The following is a 21,519-nucleotide window of genomic DNA, read 5'->3' as shown; positions in this document are numbered from 1 at the left end:
TGGTCTTCTGCTCCGCCCTGGGGGGCTTCCGTCCCGACCACACGGTTGTGGTGGTCTTCTGCTCCACCCTGGGGGACTTCTGTCTCAACCACACTTTATATTTAACGTGTTCGTTTATGTCCAATATTAGTGATAAACTGTTGGACTTTAAATTAAATCTAATGATTTTCACCGTATAGACATTTAGACTGATAACTTCTGTGCGCAGATGCGGCAAATTTGTCACAGGATGCACGATATGACAGTTTCATCCGCCTATATATGAACTAGCTGTTTTAAATACAGTATTTTTATATTTAACATTAGTTTTTCAGTATGTTTGAAAGTATATTTTTTAGATAATTGGTGATTCCATAGGCTCTCTCTCTCAAACACCTGCGTGGTTTAAAACACAAAATAGTTCTGCTATGACAAGAACAAAGAGTCTTTCTCTTGCTCCACCCATGCACGATAATATTGTGTATCGTCGATCTCAAACTGTGTCCTGTGCACTCATAACTCTCTCTATGCTCATGCGCTAGATATTAATAATTTTCACACCTTTCTATTTCTAATCTTTTCTGTTCGCATCTTTGGATTTTTTTACAGTGTGCAGTGTGAAAGTTCTGATCCATTAACATGGGCTCTGAAAATATATGCACAACAATATGACTATTGTTTTGCATTTCCAACAAAGTAAAAGAGAGGTCAGATATTCAGAGATTAAGGAAGAGAGTATTTGATCCTATTTGTTTGATGGTAACAACAACTTAAGTCCAAACAAGTAGTCAGACGCCAGTGCGTAACCTGTATATCAGCAACATACTACACAAAGAATCGCTTGGATTTAAACAGTTCAAACACAATACAATGAACAAATTGTCTGCAAGCAGCGCAACAACAATGCTCAGTGCTGTGACTCATAATGTGGCCTTCTGAGACCTCTACACCCATGACATTTCAACTTCAACAACAATGTTGTTATGCAGTTGTTTTCAATCTCAGGAAAGGACTGGGCCCTTTGTGCTGCTACTGAATCAATACTTTGAGAAACTTGGCATGCAGAGGTGTAGTAAAGCGAATAAACTAGTTTTTGGTATAGTTATTGCATCTGAGGTTGTATATATTCTATACAATAAAAATAAGTTTAACCTCACAGATCATGAAACAGATGCCAAGCCATATCTAGATACCAGAATATCAAAGACTTGGCAGTGGATTCTTTTTACTTAACCACCATAATAGCAACCACCCAAGCAATGTGGAAGAATGACCTACTGGAGCACCCTTCACATTTCATTCAAAACATGTCTGTCATTTTAGATGATGACACAGGGACATTGTTATGAAGAAGCAAAGCCTCTCCAGTATGTCACCGGGTGACATAGCTTTAAGATTTTTAATTACAGGGCCAGACTGTTAAGCAAACGAAATGTTGACCGTTAAAGGGAAAAAAAAGTTGTTTGAGTTGTTTTATGTTATGTATTTTATCAAAAGTTATTTTTCTTAAAGTAATAATTTGTATTCATAGGACTTCTTTATCAATATATTGTGTATTGTGCATAGTTCATGAAACTCAAAAACTTCGAAGACAATGAGCACATGTTCATTTCAGAACACATGATACATGTTATAACGGATTAACATCCAGTTAAAACGTTTCATTTTACAAATGTTGAGGAAATCAAAAGTTCCTGCGAATAGAGAATCAACCATAGAGATATCTTTTCTGTGTTTGTCTTTGGTCTGTAAAACTGCTGTGAATGTTCATGACGAGGTTGCTGAACCTGTTTCAAGATCAGTCTGTTCAACTATGGCCACACCTTAAGAGTCTTTTCAGAACAAACTGATAATGCCCAAGAGAAAGACAAACAGTGGCACTGACGTATCCCTCACATTTAAAAGTGAGGATCATCCCAATACAGAGATCAGCTCAGACGTAAGAGAAAAGATCAAGCACTGTCCATGCATTCTCTGGTGTGGTGAAGGCAATGCACAGCACTTAACTCAGTTCAATACAAATAAGGCACAGAATCTCATCCTTTAGTCCATAACAGCCTCTGTGCAAAGCTGCATGTGACACATCCACACAACATTCCCCACAAAAATGAAAGCGTTTTACTCTTGTTTTTTTAGCAATAGCAGTGTTTATCCTACTTCCTCCTGTTTACAGCAGGAATGTTACATAATCTTCATTCTGTTTCTGTAATGTGCCATCATGAACAAAAAGAGAAAAAGCAGTATCAACTATGACTTAAGCCCAGTATATTTTTCCTGCAACATAATATTGTGCAATATTTAAACTTTTAGAAAAAAAATACGCTAAAGTTCCCATGAAATTTCATCAGTGGCCATGCAATGAGTCAGCAGCTTTTTCAAAAGTTTGAGCTTGTTTTACTGTACTGGGATCCTCAATCCTGTTTGTTTTTGTTTATTTTTTCGTTTCATGTTTATTGGTCTTACATATTTAGGTTTTCAGTTTATTCTCTATTATGTTTTGCTCCGTCTGTATCAATCAATGTTTTCGTCTATTTTGCATGTTGCTTTGTAAAACAATATTTCAAATGACTATTGACCAGAAAAAGCAATTACAGTACCAATTCAGAAAAAAAAAAAAAAAAAAAAAAACACTTATTGATCAATGCATAATCAATGCATAAGAATCATTACCTCACTGCCAAACAAACTTGCAAACTTGGCCTCTATATAATATGAAAAAAACTGATGCCCTGGATGACCTAATGACGATTATGTTAAATATTTGGGAATGTATTCATGCTACTTACCTCAATACATAAAGAACATGGTTCATACACGGTTGAGAAGTTCATTAACTAATGCAGCTTCCAGCCTCTCATTTGATTATCATCAACATCCCACTCTCTTACTATATTTGCTACGACCTGGACACTTGTTACGTAGTATATTTTGCACATCTCAAAACTGATTTTTGTTAGCAACTGTTATCAAACTTACCAAATAAAGCCTTTACAAAACTGCCTCAAATTGTCTTTATTATTATTATTAATTTAGCTGATGCTTTTATCCAAAACGACTTACAATTGCTATATATGTCAGAGGTCACACGCCTCTGGAGCAACTAGGGGTTAAGTGTCTTGCTCAGGGACAAATTGGTGTCTCACAGTGGATTCGAAGCCGGGTCTCTCACACCAAAGGCATGTGTCTTATCCACTGCGCCAACACCCCTCGTCTTCTCTATGACATCACTGTACCAATGGTTACACTCAAAACATCCCCCTGCACACACAAATGAAATGCCATTTTTTGGTAACTTAATTATAATTATTATTTTTATAGTGAACCAAATATAAAATGGTTTTCCCCAAGGCCATACAGGTGAATTTATCCAGTGGTTGATCTCGCATCTATCCTATAGTGCCCTAATTTTACCTTGTTATCATCATCCCATTGTAACCTATGGGCTGTTCACTCTCAGAATAAAAGGTACAAATCTGTCACTGGGGCAGTACACTTTCAAAAGATACTAATAATTAACATGTACATTAATATATTTATATTTATTTAATTTTAGTTCATACTAATACTCTTTTTTTTTTTTTTTTTTTTTAAACAAAACAAAAATATGTAGACATTTGCATGAACCCAGATTTAAAAATGCTGTTGTTCACTAGTTCATAGTAACCACTGTGTAATGTTAATGTGCAACCACACTGAAGTGTTACTGATACATTAATAACAGCAGTCACAGGCTAAGACTCCCTCAGTTGAAACTCAAATAATAGGATAGTGGCAAAGCAGATCTGGCAAATGCTCCATGTTTATTTGTGTTTGCGCTGTGGAGAGCCTCAACACGTCAACTGCGCTATGTGCACACTGCAAAGTTTGAAAAGATTCATGTGCTCTGTTTTTCCTTCAACTGGCCAATGATGATTCTGATAGAAAATGGACTTTGGGTAAAATTAAGGTTGAACCACTGATGTCACGTGGACTATTTTAGCGACGTCCTTACTATCTTTCTGGATCATGAACATGTCAATTGTGCTGCTGTCGATGGAGGTTCAGAAAGCTTTTGAATTTTATAAAAAATATCTTCATTTGCTTTCCGAAGATGAAATAAGGATGAAATTAAGGGTTTGGCACAACATGAGGGTGAATAATTAATGACAGAATTTTCCTTTTTGAAAATGATCAAGGAAAAGGAACAAGGAAAATTTGCACCTTTTAATGACTATGTTGAGCTCCACAGGTCTCTGTACTCAGACCTCAGCAATTTCTTCAGTTTCACCAGACTAGCTGGTTCTGTTATCACATCATACATCTAATCCTTTCATTACCATAGACAGCTCTTAACTTGCCTTTTTAACACCTTGAATGGCAATTTAAAAGCTCATGTTTATCACTGAAAAGTCTTAGACTACCTTTATCTCAACCAAGCCCAAGCTAATGTCTGCATTTCTGTTGAAGATCAGGGCCCGTATGTTAAAAACCTCTCAGAAATGCTCTTGAGAACAGTCTTAAGCTTTTACTTGAGCGTCAAAAAATTCTTAGTAAAAAGTAGGATTTTTCTAAGAGTAGGACACTTTTATAAAGAAGCTACACACAACTTTCAGTAAAGTGTGAGACTGATTCTTAAGTGTTGACTCAAGTGTCGTGAATTCATGTAAAGTCACAGCAGCACAACACCAATCATTTAATCTAACTACAATAAAATCATTTAATTAAGACACTGAAATATTTTAATATTTAATTGTATTTTTTTTATGCTTTGCATTGTGCAAAACTATCACAAATGATTAGTGATGCATTGTTTTCTACAGGCATGTGTCCTCGTTTACAGTTGGATCAACTCCAGGAAAGCCCACAATCCTCACGAAAGTGGCTGGTTTTTGCAGCATGGTTTGGCAATCAGTTGGAAAGTCAATAAACTGTCATATTATAGTGGCCAAAAGTGATGTCTGGCCTATGAAATTTGACATATTCATCCTTAATTAAAAAAAAAAATATACAAAATTTGCAAGATTTAATAAGCATATTGCAGGAAGAAAAAAAAAAAGTCAGTATTACTTTCATTTCTGCATTTTTTTTTTTTTTACCATTGAAAATACCAATGTTTACAATTGACTTGTTGAGTAGAAGAGTTTATTAAACTTCTTACTTTGTCTGTTAAAAAGAAAAAAGAAACTCATTCTCATAATTCTGACACAGCTTTACTCATATGGTCCCAGATAGCCAATGTACTTCACCGTGAACGAAACTCAGGATTTTACTGTCAATTCTTACAAACCAACAGAACGTCTGAGTCACTGACCGCATTCAAACACCACTGACGCACCAGACACACCTCGCTATCAGGAATCAGGCATTTCTGTCATTCTGCCACTAAAACATAGGCACAAGAGATAATGTACAGAAAGAAATGACTTATGTTTTACAAATAGTACATGAGCTGGGCAATAATTAAGTGCAGTTGGGATTACACAAAGCACAAATTAATGACAATTTATCATGAATCCAGTCTTACAGACTTACAAACACAACATGACAACAGAGTTTTAACCTTGTGGTAGTCATGTGATAATGAGGACACATTTGTCATGTGATTGTGGGAGAGTATGGCTGATTTGTGACCTAAGAAATATCTTTAAAATCAGGCAAAATCATACAGATACAGATACAGGCTTATTTGTTCATTTTTACGAAGGGTTCCAATAATTGACACACGACTGTATGTGCATTAATAGTTTAAAGGGAAACTAAACGACTTTCTGCAAAAGCCAATTTAATTGACCTTTAGTTCATCTCTACATTGCTTTTCACCACACACACTGCAAATCAGCTTTATAAAGAATACCGCCTCTCAACCAGGGGTCAAATCTGGATTTGTGAAGTGGGGGAAGTCAAAAGATCCTGAGATTAATCAAATGCCCTCGACAAAACCACATATGAAAGGCTCCAGGTTGTTGGTTTTCACAAGTACCAAGCAGAAGTGAAAGGCTTCAGTGTTTTTAGCTGTTGTTGGTTACACACAGAGCGGTCGGTAAATTATTCTCTCAAACTAACACACACATACAGTAGCCCAATATTGAAGAATTATGGTTATATTTTCAAAACAGTGTTAAAGTGGCATGCATTTATTGCAGTTAAAAGTTCATAGAGCTGGATTCCTCTGTTAATTAATTACTGTATACACACTTTTTGTTTAAAAAAACTGACGACTGAAAAAAAAAATGGTATGCAAAATAGTTTGAACAAAATAGCTTTTAAGTAACTCACAGCAATTTCCCTGCAGGCAGACATGGAAATACCAGTGCCTTCGATCTGTTTGAGAGCATACTCCTTCTCATCCTTCCTGTAGAGACACAAACACAACATCACTGAAGCAGTGTACACGTAAATGTAAATTTGAGACATGAATAACAATATTTTATTAATAAATCATAAAGTAATAAAAGTAGTGACCATTAAAAAGTGAACAAATGCATTTTTTTATACATTTTGCTAATAATAAAATAATTAAATAATGTGCATAGTTTTTAGCAAATTAAATAATAACTTTTCTCCAAGTTCATGATTTTACCAACAAACTCTGTGAGACAATTTCTGTCTTGTAACAATGACTGAAGCAGTGTTTTTTCATATTTATCATCTAATTGACATGATTACTTGTCTGCGAATATAATTAATTATTTAAATATCCATTTCTCAAAAGTAACTTCACTTTTTTTGGCTACTTTGCAATGATTTTTAACCAACCGACCAAACAATATTAATGAGATGTAAAGCCCTTGTCAAGTTCACACAGGTGTGGTTCATTATATTAACTACTACTGCGTCCCACTAACCTTTCAGATCCACAAAATGTTTCTTTATGCATTAATTTCCAATACAATATCTATGTTTTATAATTATATACTCAATATATAACAGAGCAGATGAAATTAATGCAAACACTTGCCCGAAAATATTGAATATATTCATGAAGTGATGGTGTCAAACAGAAATCCAATGTTTCAGAGAGGGTGACTTTGAGGACATAACCCATGTCCCCATTTTTCAAAACACTTATAAATCATACAGCATGAGTTTTTTTGAGAAAGTAAAAATGCACAAAGTTTCCTGTGAGGGTTAGGGTTAGGTGTAGGGTTGGTGAAGGGCCATAGAATATACAGTTTGTACAGAATAAAAACCATTACGCCTATGGGATGTGTGTGTGTGTGTGTGTGTGTGTCCAGGGTGTTTCGGCCCGAGAGAGGACGAGCGGTTTGAAAAGTGGTTGGACAGATGGAGCAAGCAGCTTTTCGATTGAAACTTCCTCGAACAGCAGCTGGAGTGGACCGTGACCAGAGAGAGGAACAGAGACACAGAAACACTGATAACACATCAGATGCCAATCTCCTCAGGAGAAGAGCTAGCAGTCAAGGAGAGACAACTCAAGCGTCTCGCTGTGAACCAGCGTCCTACACAAGCACCAGCAGACGTGTGATCACGTTCAGAGCTGACGGAGAAGTAAGTGCATCTGAATTACTGCTGCTTTCGTCATTTGCAAACCCTCGAGTTGTCACAAACCTGTACGAGTTTCTTTCTCCTGCTCAACGCAGAAGATATTTTGAATAATGAGAGTGAATGATCAGCTGATGGTCCACAATGACATCCAGCACACTTTTCTCTTTACTTATGGGAACCAAAATCTTTTCATATTATGTTTTGATGCGATTGCTGTAATATGATTGATCCAGATCACTTCTATTATAACACTGTTGTAATTGTTTGAAGTCTATGTTTTACCACAGTGCTTGCCCCAGACACCTGTGATCACCTCTCACTGTCACTGGAGTATTTTCTGCAAATGACACAGTGTGACAGCATTTCTCACTGGTTATTGGTTCTGCATGGACTCAGGGGCTGAACACATAAGCACACGATCTCCTATGACAGTGTGAACTCCAACAGAAACTTCTGCTCATGTAAACATGCATTTCTGAACATCTGCTGCCACGCTTGCAGGGAAATGACAACTTCTGCACAACTGCTGAACATCGAAGCATGTAAACTCCTGGCCATGTGAAAGTATGAGCACGTGAACAGGTAAACACGTGAACTCCTGCACATAGCAGTGAAACACACATCACGCTGGTTTGGGGGTGCGCCCATGAAAACAAAAACAATCGTACAGGGCAGAGATTACAGCACAGTTCCCTCAATACATATGAACACCCTGCACACACACACAACAGAGTGAGAGAAACGCGTCCATCAATCGCTTACCCGTCTTTTCGCTTCGCTTTATAAACATGCCCGTATGTGCCGCGACCCACTTTACAACCTTCAAATTCAAACAGATCTTCCACTCTCTCCCTCTCGGCGGCGAGCTTCGTTTTGAAGTCGTGGTCCATTTTAACCCATAAATAATTCTTAATTTACAATAAAATAAAATATAAATTATAACATGCATTAATTAAATGATCCGATCGTTTTATTACCCCACCATTTCCTTGTTTGGGATTTTGGTCGGCTCCGCTTAATGATCACGTGCTCGATGACGTGTGTTATTGTGGCCGATTGCCTTCTGGGAACTGTGGTGTATTCGGATCAATCCGCCGGTTTGAGGTAACGACGGAAGGTCGTCTGTAAACTACAACGCGCAGATCGCGATGTCGGACGTCGTTCCATTCCCTTTCAAATTTTCGAGGTCTTTGGAATATTCAAACTTTGCATTAGCTGTCATTGTAACATAAGCACGATAGTAATTTGCGTCCTAAAAAAGTACCGTTACGCGATGGTGTAAAAAGCACAAGCAAACCTTTTTTTTTTTTTTTTTTTTTTTTTTTTTTTAAAGACTAGTGAATAAACGGGAACCAAGTACCAGTTGTGTATGTACTGGCGCAGCGTTTACTCGCCTCAAGGGCAGTATATAGACAACAAGCTCAAGCTGTGCTACTACAGTCTGAACTAACAACTTGCAACCGCCAATTTGATTGACAACAGTTATAGCCAATCTTTGCTGACAGGAGGGCGGCCTCTTAGCCGTGATTGGCCGCTATGCGGATGACGTCGGCGGGTAGGTAATAAAACCTCCGCGCAAGCTGCCATTCCGCGCTTACACAGTATGGCCGGCGATATTAGCTAGCACTCGCCCACGGTATTCTCTGTAAAAGGGAAGACGGTAAAACAAAACAAGGCAACTACATCTGGACTGCTCAAGGACCGCAACTAACCTAATAAATTATAACAACCAACAAAGGACTGATTCACTGGGATTCCATCCGACGGTTTAATTTCTGTTTTTGGAGTCTGTTTGTCTCGCGATGGAAGAGAGCAGTGCACACTTCTTCGAGGGGACCGAGAAGCTCCTGGAAGTGTGGTTCTCCCGAGAAGACCAAACCAAAGGAACCGGAGATTTGCGCACTATCCCCCGGTGAGTCAATGAGTCCGAGAGAGATTTAGTCATTCGCCCTAACGCTTTACTCCGTCATAAAATGTGTATAAACTATCAGTAATGTCACAGTGATCGCTCTGAAGATGAGTGACATGTGGCTGTGTCACCCGAGGCGGGATCCATTTTTGACACCATCCTCCTTTACTTTCATTCATTCATTCGAGCTGTCAGGACTGGAGCTGAACCTCGAGCTACAAGAGCTTGCTTTCCTCCCCCTTCTTTAGACATACTTAAACTATTCAGAGTCGTCATTATCAACAGATCTATTCAACGTTTAGATGACGTTACAGGTTTTGATCTCAGTCTGGCCTTGTCTGTGTCTCTTCACATCGCTCTGAATGTCCATCTGTCACTGGAGCTCGTTTGGCTGTATCTGGATCAGCTCTGAATCCGTTATTGATGAGCTGGAGTGTGAGTGAAGGCTGATCGATTGATTAGCCAGGGGCTATCTTACAGCTAGCTGATGGCGCCATGAGGAACACGCCTCCTCAAACACCACAGTCCTCTCTCAGTGCTTCTGTACATATGAATGCAAAAACGGGATATTTTGATTCCTGTTTTGTTGACGTAGCGTTACTAGTATTATTTTTTTCGTAACGTTATAACGTTAGGTATTTAAATAATCTTTTAAGATTTGCGATTGCAGCTGTGCTTCAGCACATGCGTTTGATTGCATTGCAAGAGCACTATTTTTGGGAAAGATCATGGCGGTTGATCCTGCGCCGCAGCCTCCATGTGAAAGTCACGCGTCGCGTCACATGTCGTAAGCTCCGCCCGCGTGTTGTGATTGGTCGGGAGTTCTATACACTCATAAGTTGTTACGTATGCGCAGACAGCTGCTGCGGTGCACGTGCGTCTCCTGCGGACTACAGAGAATATAGATCAGTGACCGCGGACAGAAGACATAACATTAATGTGCAATAATGGGTGGACATAAGAATTCATTTGTTTTCATGTCTAGGCTATATATAATACAAATATGACATAAACTTAAGGTGGAAGTTAACACATGTGCATTATGATTGAGCAAAGCTAGATATTAGGTTAACAGATTGTCCAGTAATGAACATGTTTATTGTCTGATACTAACATTCTCGAAATATTGGCAGAAATGTCGAATACTGATCATCTCAAAATATTGGTCTATTACTATAAAATAAAAAAGAGTCCTTTATTACTACTATGATGCCTGCCAGCAACAAAAAAAAACTTAAATGATTCTGCAAATAGAAAACACTGTAAATAATGTCATAGTATTGCAATATCCAAAACAATTCATGATCATGTTTCCAGAGCTGGGCAGTTACTGGATTACGTTATCAGAGAAGTACAGAAACATTAAGTACTTGTAATTAGATAAACTTACATTTTGAAATACTTGTAATCAGACTACAGTTACTTTTTATGGATTACACATTACCTCAGTAGCCATAATGTATTCATAATTTACGGATTATCACCAATTCCTCTTTTTCGTCTTTTATTATTTTACTTCCTGAAATAGCCTTCCGCTTCTATACACTCGGAAAGTCTTTGAGTTTTGTGGAGATTAACGCAGAGATCAGTCATTAATCAGGTGATACACAGCATCTGAGCTCTGATTTACAGAAATCTTTTCAGGTTTACGAAGTGTTTCAACATTGCATCAACTACTGACGAACACATTCATTTTTATTTGAATCATTACAATTTGGTAAACCTAGATGTAATATAATGTTTAACGCACTTCATGTTGGAAGAAATGGAATATATTTTCTTACTTTTCATATTGTTCGATCAGTATGGTTATCCTATTTAAATCAATTTGATAAACGAGATGGGTCAAAAGTAATCTAAAAGTAGTCTGATTACATTACCTAAAATGTGTAATGTAATGGATTACGTTACTAACTACAATTTTTGTCATGTAATTTGGACTCCGTAATGGACTACAATTTGTAAGTAATCCACCCAGCACTGCATATTTTATGCCATTGATCTATAGTACATATTTTCATAAGGTCCAGTACTCTGTAATGTTACGGTCAGTCTTGCAGCTCATACAGAAGCTAGAGGTGTAAAATATGAATGAGTGAGGACATCTCTGCTGTGTCTATAGTGTCCTGCAGTAAGGTTTCTCAGAACTGAAAGCTGATCTCTGTGGTTTCTCAGGGTTCGGCTGGCAGATTGAATGATGAGGGCTATTAGTTTACTTCTGGGAAAGCATTAGCACACTCAGAGATACTAGAAAGAGGATCATTAGAGTCTGAGCACAGCTAGTTCTCTGATAAGTCCAGTTTAACTGCCCCTCGTCTTCCTACAGCACGAGGAAACACTTTACTGTGCTCAAATATGCCTTTGTCTGGCCAAAAAATATATTTTTTAGCAAAATCAGATTTAAAACAAAAGATAAATCATATGTGTTCTTTTATTATTGCTTGTACAAAATGCTACACATTTCTTTGTGAATTTGAAATATAACACCAAAATAATATTCTAATATAGCACCTATTATTATGGCATATTATAATTATTTTGTTGTCTGCATTTTTAAGCTTCGGATAAAAGCATCTCCTAAATAACTAAAGAAAAATATAATGTAAATAATAACAACTACATTTTAAAACAAGCCCCAAATAAAATAAATAGCACAAATAAAATAACTTCGTATAAATAAAAATTTTATTAAAGTTAGAGACAAGCACTGCATTTTAATCATGATCTGAACATAAATGCTGCATACATGCAACACGAGCAGATTTTAAGCCTTTTAATTTAAAGCAAAAAAAAAAAAAAAAAAAATGGTTTGACTTCAGTTTTGTGAAACTATACATAAAAAATATCAGCATGAAACCGAAACTGAACGAGACGCAGATTCACTCTCTGCCAGCAGGTGGAGCTTTAAGCATTTCCTTGGTTACTGCTGTAAACAAAGCACATGTGAACGCTGCAGCAAGTGGAGCTTTAAGCGTTTCCTTGGTTACTGCTGTAAACAAAGCACATGTGAACGCTGCAGCAGGTGGAGCTTTAAGCGTTTCCTTGGTTACTGCTGTAAACAAAGCACATGTGAACCCTGCAGCAAGTGGAGCTTTAAGCGTTTCCTTGGTTACTGCTGTAAACAAAGCGCATGTGAACGCTGCAGCAGGTGAAGCTTAAAGCGTTTCCTTGGTTACTGCTGTAGACAAAGCAGCTCTGCACTTATGAACTTTAATATGCATAATACAGAGGCAAGCTGAAAAGAAAAAAAATCTAAACTTTTTTTAGATTTAGATCCATCTAAACTTTTCTAAAGACAGTAAGTTCCCCTCAGACACACATTTTTGCATCTCAACTGATTTGAATCGATTTTCAACCAGCTCGCTCTCAATCGTTACATCCTGTAAATTATGTTTGGTTATTGAGAGGAAACCTGAAGCGTGTATTACTAGAGACTCGTGGTACTTTCTTTGGTGTAATCTGGAAATGATTTGACTTGGTCAGGCATGTGACAAGTGGATTGTTCGGCATTAATGGGAACGCCCACAAAACGTCATATCCGTTTATGCCATGGGGGAAAACAAACCATTCAAATTAACGCGCGGTGACCTTGCTAGGCGCTTAATCTTTACTTTTTGTTAAGATTTCGATTGATTTTTTTTTTCTTATTTCTGAAAAGTTGATGTGTGGTGTAACACTAATAAGTAAAATAAACTGATCTGAAGCTGTATGTGACTAATAAACAGACGAACTGAGCGGGTAGCACAGATAGACTACACCACTGTCATTAGTCCTGTCCCCTGCACGGTTTACAGTAATCCTCCTTCACGTCACAATCAAATACATCTCACTTCCTGATATTTTGTGATGTCATAATCGAAGACATTTATTTTGTATTATTATACACTCCTTACGAGAATTAGTCATGGTATTACTATAGTAAATGTATAGTAGGCCAGCCAGGTTTTATTTCTTCTTTTTTTCTTTTTTTTTTTTTTTGGCGTTTTTACCAATTATAGCCTAGAACCGAAGTTTTACTACAAATACCATGGTTAAACTATGGTTAGTGTAGCAAAACATATAGTTTTTACCATGGTTTAACTAGTAACAAATAACCATGTTTTTTTCGTATTTTATATACAAATGTTCATATTTATTTTACGGCATGTACTGTATTTTCCGGACTATAAGTCACACTTTTTTTCATAGTTTGGCTGGTCCTGCGACTTCTAGTCAGGTGCGACTTATCAAAATGAATTTGACATGAACCGAGAGAAATTAACCAAGAGTTCACATTACCGTCTCCAGCCGTGAGAGGGCGCTCTATGCTGCTCAGTTCTCCTGTAGTCTACACTGAACACACAAAGCGCCCTCTCACGGCTGGAGACGGTAATGTTTTCTCTTGGTTCTTGGTTCTAAATAAAAGCGATTTATAGTCCAGTGCGACTTATATGTTTTTTTCCTCGTCATGACGTATTTTTGGACTGATGCGACTTATATTTAGGTGCGACTTATAGTCCGAAAAATACGGTAGGCCTATTTGTGAAAATGATTAGGCAGCCGCAGCACACACCACACAGAATAACGCTGTGCATTTCAACGCACTTCCGTGGACCTGTTTTGTCATTCTTAGAAATTTTTATTATATCAATAATAAAGTACGGCAGGCTTTTACTCAAGTCTTTATCACTTTGTTAAAATTAAGCAAAACAAAACATCTAAATGTTTTCTTTTTACAAGCCGTCTCGTTCTCGAAGGGGGCGGGGGTGTACTTTACTGTGGCCATCACAGCTTTCTGTGGTCAAATGTCTGTATAATGTGTAAATTATATAATTAAATAATTGGTGTAATAGGCAGATTTGTGAAAATGCATTACATTGTTGCAAAATAAACCCTTTTTTTTTTTTTCAAGATTTTGATTCAAGCAGGCCTCCTGAGCCTGTGCCAAATGTGTGAAATTTGAGAGTTCAACAGAGCCAGCAGCTGTGTGTCCTCCGAGACGATCTGTCTTCGTTTGTGCTCTATAATTAGTTTTTATTGGTTCTTTCCAGAAAATTTGATTGTCTAATTTTGCCGTTTGTTTGCCATTGTTCCAGCCTTTTGGAAAGTGTTATTTTTCAAATGAGTAATACTCCGCTTCATGCAGAAAATCCTAGAATCATGTTTCCTAATAATAACTGAGGTCTTAATGTTTCTCTCTCTCTCTGTGCCTTTTCAGATTTGAGTGGGACAAACTTCTGGAGAATGTGCATTGCTTGATTATAAGTGTGACAAAGACTGACAAGCAGGAAGCTTATATACTCAGGTGAGTTATTGCTTCATCAGAGGACAGGATTGTGCCGACACTGTGATCCTTCAGTCTCCAAACCGCTCAATCTACAGCAAATGAAGATTTCATTCACACCACTGAGAAACGGAATCAGAAAAGTGCCTGGGGTATTCGTAGCGATGTTACAGCACAAACTGATTTAAAGATAAATTGAGAATGTTGTGCAATTCGGAAATGAGGCTTAAAGAAGTTAGATAAGTTGCAAATGTCCTTTCATGTTGCTTTTAAAAACTAAATAGCTCAAATGGAACGTGTTTTGCTCTTTATTCTGAGGTGTCCTTGTTAGTCTAATTATACTAAGTTATATTTATTAACTACATCTACTTACTTTATGGTTAGGGTGTTTGGCTTAGAGTTACTTGCATGTATGCATAATTTATTGTTATTATAATAGTAGGTGTATGTAACGTGTAACAAGGACATCTTAAAATAAAGTGTTACTGAAACGTTTTACTGGCACATGCTAGTTAGCGAAGCCGTGGGCTGAATGTTTATCATGATTGTGATGCATTATTAATGCACACAGCAGCGGTTCAGCTTCGAGATACTCACAAGCTGATAAGACGAATATGAAAGGCATCTGTGTGACTCTCACAGTCATGGGGGTAAAGGATTCAGAGATTTGTAAATGCGTCCTGCTGAGGATGACGCTAAGCCATTTATTTGGTCTGAGAGACAAAGGGTCAAGCTATTCATAGCTGTCTGGAGAGAAAAAAGCTGGATGGGTTTTTACGTTACAGTTCTGCTGAAATGGCTTTAAAGACATTGATATTCACAATGTTGATTCATTTTATATTAGCAAGAATATTAAAGTAAATATTGTCAATACTCCACTTTGTTGTAAATGAGCCATAATTTAAAGGATTAACCACTCCTTGGTGTCTCTCTCTCTCTCTCTCTCTCTCTCCCTCTCTCTCTGCTAGTGAGAGTAGCATGTTTGTCTCCAAGAGACGTTTCATTTTGAAGACATGCGGAACCACCCTCTTACTGCAGGCACTGGTGCCACTGCTGGAGCTGGCTCGTGAGTACTGCGGCTTTGATGCCATCGAGGTACGACACGCACACACACACACACTCTCTCTCAGGTGCATGTTTAGGGAAGAATTTATGGCACTTCATCATATCCGACTGCAGTAAAGCAAGATATAACAACATGAAAAGCTCAGGTTTATGAGTTCACGTGAGTTTCACACGTTCAGTGCGCTTCAGATGAGTCAGTTTACATTAGTGGTGCAACGGATCACAAAACACACTGTTCACACCTTATTATCGATTTTGAGTCACGGATCGGATCCTTTTAATAATAACTACTAGCTGAACCAAAGATGTCAGTAATAAAACAAGAACAAACACAAATTACATGCATAGATGAATAATACAACAAAGGTAACAGTCAGTAACACTAGTATTCAAGTGCAGAAATGTAATAATTGTAAAATAACACACTAGAGCTCTTCACTGCAGAAGTTAAATCTAGCGGACAGAAGCAGGTGTTTATATGCTGCCGTCACTTTAAGACCTAATGTACTGACACGCATCTGCTTGCTTTCTCAGCCGTTTCGGTTCACTTCAGACATAACCGACTGTTTGTTTGCCAAAACGGTTATTTTAATATAACGTCGTGTGTATGTGAGAGTGAAAGAGGAATCGTGTGCCGCAGTGGTAGAAAACAGAGCGCGTGTTCTCTTTTGTTTAAAATGGTTTGAATGGATAAACTGGCAAGACAAAACACATGCATACTATAAACTTTCACTCTATGATGGTTAAATTTAATCGTGGAATCACATGTGTGCCGAACCGTGGGGTCATCTATGATCCGTTGCACCCCTAGATTACACGTGATGTCAGATTAATCATAGTGTCTTTATGAAAATGTGACTTGACCTCATCTCATTTTCTTTTAGAATTTCTTCTATTCTCGTAAAAATTTTATGAAGCCCACCCATCAAGAGTTCCCTCACCGCAACTTCCAGGAGGAAGTCGATTTCCTCAGCCAGATTTTTCCAAGTACGCTTTCAGATGCAACAGATGATGTGAACATTATGAATGAAATTAGTATTGTCTGATTAAAAGGTGTTCTGCTTGTTTGTTTTCATGCGCAGATGGAGCAGCCTACTGTATGGGACGTCTGAACTCGGACTGCTGGTGAGCTGTTTTACTTCATCTAGACTTTAGATAAACCACTACCAGAAAATCTTAATCTCTTTCTCTTTGAAAAAAGGCCTGATTTTAGTCGGTTTGTTTGGGGGGTTTCTATGCCATAGTTCCATGGAAAATAACACTCCTCATCTGATGTCTGTGTCTGTGGTGTTGTTCTCCGTTCTGTCCTGAAGGTATCTGTTCACGCTGGAGCTGCCGGACTTCTGCGAGAACAAGCAGGCGGACCAGACCCTAGAAGTTCTGATGAGTGACCTCGACCCAGCGGTGATGGACCAGTTCTACATGAAAGACGGTGTTTCTGCTAAGGATGTCACTCGTGTACGTTTCGTCCGCTAGGCTTCTGTCATTTGTGCAAAATCCAGCACAGTATTTTGATTGATTGGTTTATATCGAGAGGTGTCTTTAAGGTTATCCGTGGTGTCTTCACAGATGAGTGGAATTCGTGACCTGATTCCAGGTTCAGTGATTGATGCCACAATGTTCAACCCTTGTGGATACTCCATGAATGGAATGAAAACAGATGTAAGGAGTCATTCAAGGCTGCGTGTGTATTTGTGAGAAAGTCTCTCTGTTCTGCAGTGTGATTGAGATTGTTGTCTTTCTAGGGAACTTACTGGACGATTCACATCACCCCCGAACCAGAGTTCTCCTATGTCAGCTTTGAAACCAACCTCTCCCAGACGTCTTATGACGAGCTTATCCGCAAAGTCGTGGATGTCTTCAAACCAGGGAAATTTGTGACAACACTTTTTGTCAATCAGGTACATTATTACACAACTAATCTACAAATAATTATTTTTCGAACAGGTACTTCCACAACTTTTTTCTAATTGTTCTGAAAGAAAATATATATGTGTGTGTGTGTGTGTGTGTGTGTGTGTGTATGTGTGTATGTGTATATATATATATATATATATATATATATATATATATATATATATGTGTTAAGGTGTCCTTGTTGCAGTGTAATTATGCATTTAAGTACTGAGTAATATTAACTACATGCACTTGCTATAAATGTCACAAGCTTCAAATTAGGGCTGTGCAAATAATCGAATGCAACGATCATGTGCATCTGGTCAGTAAAGCCGGTTCTGTAATTAGTAGTAAATCTCCATCACCTGCTTTTAATACACTGAGCTGTAGACCACTGACATGTTAAGAGTTTACTGTGGCAGAAGTCATAGTGAATGGTTTGTTAATAGCGAGAATTGGACTTTAAAATAAAGTGTGACCGTCAAACCCATTCTTCTCATGTATCTGGTTCCCAACAGAGCTCCAAATGTCGCAGCGTTTTCTCTTCGGCTCAGAAGCTGGAGGGGTACCGCCTCCTGGACCGCCAGTTGGCACACTTCAACGACTACAACTTCGTCTTCACCAGTTACACCAAGAATCAGCAGCAGAAGCGGAGCTGAACCTCCGAAATGAAGAAGCGTAAAAAGAAATCCCGCTGCCGCGAGGAACAACTCTGCGGCCGGCGGTGTTTGTGCGTGGATTCTTCTGGCTGTAGATCTTCCCTGAGTTTAACATTTATGCATTCTTGTACCTATGACGTAGATATCGTGCATGAAAGCTCTTCCCGTGTCTCTGTAGATATTCTAGCCCATTCTTGCTGTGATCTTGAAGTGCATGTAGAGTTCTTGAACGTGGTGGTGGTGTGTATGAGGCATGTCACTCCATCCCAGGACATGCAGCGTTCCCTTCCCTTCCTGCAGGTGTCCCCTCGCATCCCCCACAGACAGGGTTTCCGACCTCACTAGACAGGGACCCTGACGTGCTCCGATCCGTCTCGTTTTATCATACACACCAGTGTTTTGTTTGAGTTCATTGGTGTGCGTAGAGGTGTTTTTGGGCAGGGTTTGATTTGCATTTAATTTAATACGTGGCGTTGGTTATTTAAATCGTGAGTTTTTCGCTCAGTATGTGTATGGAAGACCGTTTTCGCCACTGAATAAAAAATAAAATGAGGTTATTGCAAGCTTTTTTTTCTCAAAATTATGACTCCTCAGAATCGCGAGTTATAAAATTGTCGCAATTCTAATTTTTTTCTCGCAATTACACGTTTATATATATATTAACTCACAATTCTGAGAAATAAAGTCACAATCCTTACATTTTTTTTCTCAGAATTGTGAGTTATAAAGTCAGAATTGACATAAGTTTGTTGCCTTGTTTTATTTTTTATTTAGTGGCAGAAACGGGCTTCCATAGTCTTCAGCTCAACTGTGTGTAGCTAGCGAACTACTCTGACAGTGAAGAAGTCCTGAAAACAAACGTTAAATATTCCTCCATCATCTTATTTTCTTTAACCCTGCAGGCAGCTGTCTTTATTCTGTGTATTAGAGAAGTGAGCGTTTCAGAAGTTGAGTAACTTAACTGCCGTCTTCGATGTCGACAGCCTGCTCTTCTTTTAGGGACTGTTTTGGAAAACAGTGCTTGTTTCAATAATACGCAAGGTTAGGTGGTTAGGATTAAACTGAACTCCCTTCATCAGCTTTACAGGTGGTCAGCTTTATTAAAAATATACAGAGAAGTGAATGTTACTCAACTGTTGCCTTAAGTGTCAAGAACATATACTCTGCAATATATAACCATTATGGTGAAAGTCAGCTGTTGTCTTCCTTTCCTCAAAATCAAATGGCATTTAACATGAATGTATTACAAGTAAAAAAAAAAAAAAAAAAAACATAGTTAAAAGGTGACAATATGTTCTATAAAAATAGTTGATTTTTCTGAATAATGTAACAAATGCAGAAGTGTTGGAGAAAGAGAATGGTGTTCTTTGCCTTCCGTCCGTCGTTGGTGTCATTGTGAAGGACCCTGGGGCTGTCCAGCACAGAGCCTGCGCAGTGCACACCTTTGAATCGAAACGTTTGGACAGACACTTTGCAATAGTGTGCCGATCGCACAGCAAAGCATTTTTCTTTTTCTAAACAAAATGAGTTCTCTCTCTTTCCTCTACAGAAGCCGGTGAGCACACAATAGGCTTGCACTGATCTGAGCACGTCAGGGCTGACCCGGATCATTCCACACCCCACGCTGCACAGAGCCAAGCACACTTTTCTTTTCTTTTTTTTTTGCAGTAGATTTGTACTCCTCTCCAGATCATGCTCTCTTTGTGCATTGAGAAAAAATAATTTTTCACATAGTGACCTGCAGGATATTAACCGTGCAGTGTCTCTGCTTTAGCCCTTAGTAACGTGTTTAATTTCTGTTCGTACGACTTAACAAACTTTGCTGATAGCTCCTGAGTGTGATGAACAGGGAGTTTTATTTCGACGGAGTAGCTGTTACACGCAGCTGGTGTAGTTGAGAGGACTCGGAGAAGGACGTGTTTGTTATGAAGCAGATCGCTTCCTGAAATCTTGATGTGAAGGTCCTTCCTCTGAGAGAATCTGAAAACCTCTCTACAGCAACCAGTGGGTCTTAAATGTGGCTCTGCCATCGGAGAGGTCAAAGGGCAGCTGGATGTTTACAGTAGTAGTTCTGAGGCGGAAAACAAAGCAATTAAATTTGATTTATGGGGACAATATAGGTGTCAGACGTGGAGAAATAACACGAGTATGATCGCATATCACACCTAGTGTTTATCCGGTGAAGGGGTGGTGGTTTCAAACGTGTTTCTTCTTTTTATTTACACCGTTCTCGAGTGGAGGGGGAGACACTGATGCTGCGGACCAACTATATAATCTATTTATTTTATTATTTTTTTTTTTTCTGACCCTGTTCTGAGGCGGGGAGGGACCTTTTCAGGCTGGTTCTGTCCGGCCTGTGTTGGTGGGTAAGGAAACTCTGTAGAAAGGGTTTTCACAGGAAGTTGGGAAGGGGAAACTTTGCTGCTCCAATTCTCTTGCTATTTCCTTGGTTGGTCAAGATGTGCTAAATATATCTGTACTTAAGAGCTTGATGCTTTCAATAAAGTTCGTAACTATATCAGCTGTGTACTTGAGATTTATTTATAGAGTTTTTATTTATTGCCCAGAATGCACTGCTGTATATCAATATGATATTTGGCTGGGTTAAGGGGATTCAAAATTAAATTGTACACAATGAAGGTTTATAGAAATTTTGTTACATTTGGTTCAAATTTTTACAATAATTTGTCTTTCAAACTTTACACGTTACCTTGTTTTACCTTTCATAATGAAGTTAGTCCATTAGTTTATTTTAAGCATACGTTGGCGTATATCAAAAGGACTTCTGTTTCACAGACAGGGCTAAGCTTAAGCCAGCACCAGAACTTAATTAAATGAGACCTTTAGAAATAAGGCGCTTCTACAGAAATGCCTTCGAAGAAAGCGTTACAGGTGTGCATCTGGACAAAGAAAGATGGCACTGACAAATTTTAAGATCTTTTCAGCTGAGACCGCTCAAACATGCATTTTAGTCTGGGACCAGCTCAACCTTTAAATTCACTGTTGTTCTGTTGCATGTGTTACCATTTTAATGTTATAAAGTTAATCAAAATCCAGTTAGATTTCATTAACACTAAGACAACACATTCTGAATGGTGTTGTATTTAATTCAACAAACCTCCCTAGGTTACATGTTTTGGGGTGTGTTAAATATTTTTTGGCCTTTGTTTTTTAATGTGTTGTTAAACAAAATAATAATAATTCTTAATTTCAATAAGAATACAGGATCATTTGAGAAAATCTGAGACCGCCCACTTTCACTA

The 21,519-nt window shown here is 38.2% G+C and overlaps 2 protein-coding genes across 3 annotated transcripts in view; one reads left to right on the top strand and one right to left on the bottom strand.

Annotated features, from left to right (window-relative positions):
• LOC113037676 (cyclin-dependent kinase 19) overlaps nt 1–8,735 on the bottom strand; it is a 37,685-nt gene extending 28,950 nt beyond the window's left edge. Inside the window, exons 1-2 of one of the 2 annotated variants that reach the window (XM_026194983.1) lie at nt 8,227–8,735; nt 6,235–6,310 (exon numbers count right to left, since the gene is read on the bottom strand). In XM_026194983.1, the coding sequence (XP_026050768.1) occupies nt 6,235–6,310; nt 8,227–8,354 (204 nt within the window). In that variant the 5' untranslated portion in view covers nt 8,355–8,735. The remainder of the gene's footprint in view (nt 1–6,234; nt 6,311–8,226) is intronic. The other variant, XM_026194984.1, reaches the window with a different exon arrangement.
• A 314-nt stretch (nt 8,736–9,049) lies between these two features.
• Nucleotides 9,050–20,774, top strand: LOC113037678 (S-adenosylmethionine decarboxylase proenzyme-like). Its single transcript, XM_026194985.1, has 9 exons — nt 9,050–9,376; nt 14,571–14,657; nt 15,605–15,731; nt 16,586–16,688; nt 16,784–16,826; nt 17,015–17,159; nt 17,271–17,363; nt 17,447–17,602; nt 18,116–20,774. The coding sequence occupies exons 1-9, from the start codon at nt 9,267–9,269 to the stop codon at nt 18,254–18,256; spliced, it is 1,005 nt and encodes a 334-aa protein (XP_026050770.1). The 5' UTR covers nt 9,050–9,266; the 3' UTR covers nt 18,257–20,774.
• The last annotated feature ends 745 nt before the right edge of the window (nt 20,775–21,519 follow it).

The sequence above is a fragment of the Carassius auratus genome, chromosome 20 (assembly GCF_003368295.1).
Source record: "Carassius auratus strain Wakin chromosome 20, ASM336829v1, whole genome shotgun sequence".
Taxonomy (NCBI): Eukaryota; Metazoa; Chordata; class Actinopteri; order Cypriniformes; family Cyprinidae; genus Carassius; species Carassius auratus.
Note: the sequence above shows the minus strand (reverse complement) of the source record. Positions and strands in the feature narration are given on the sequence as shown.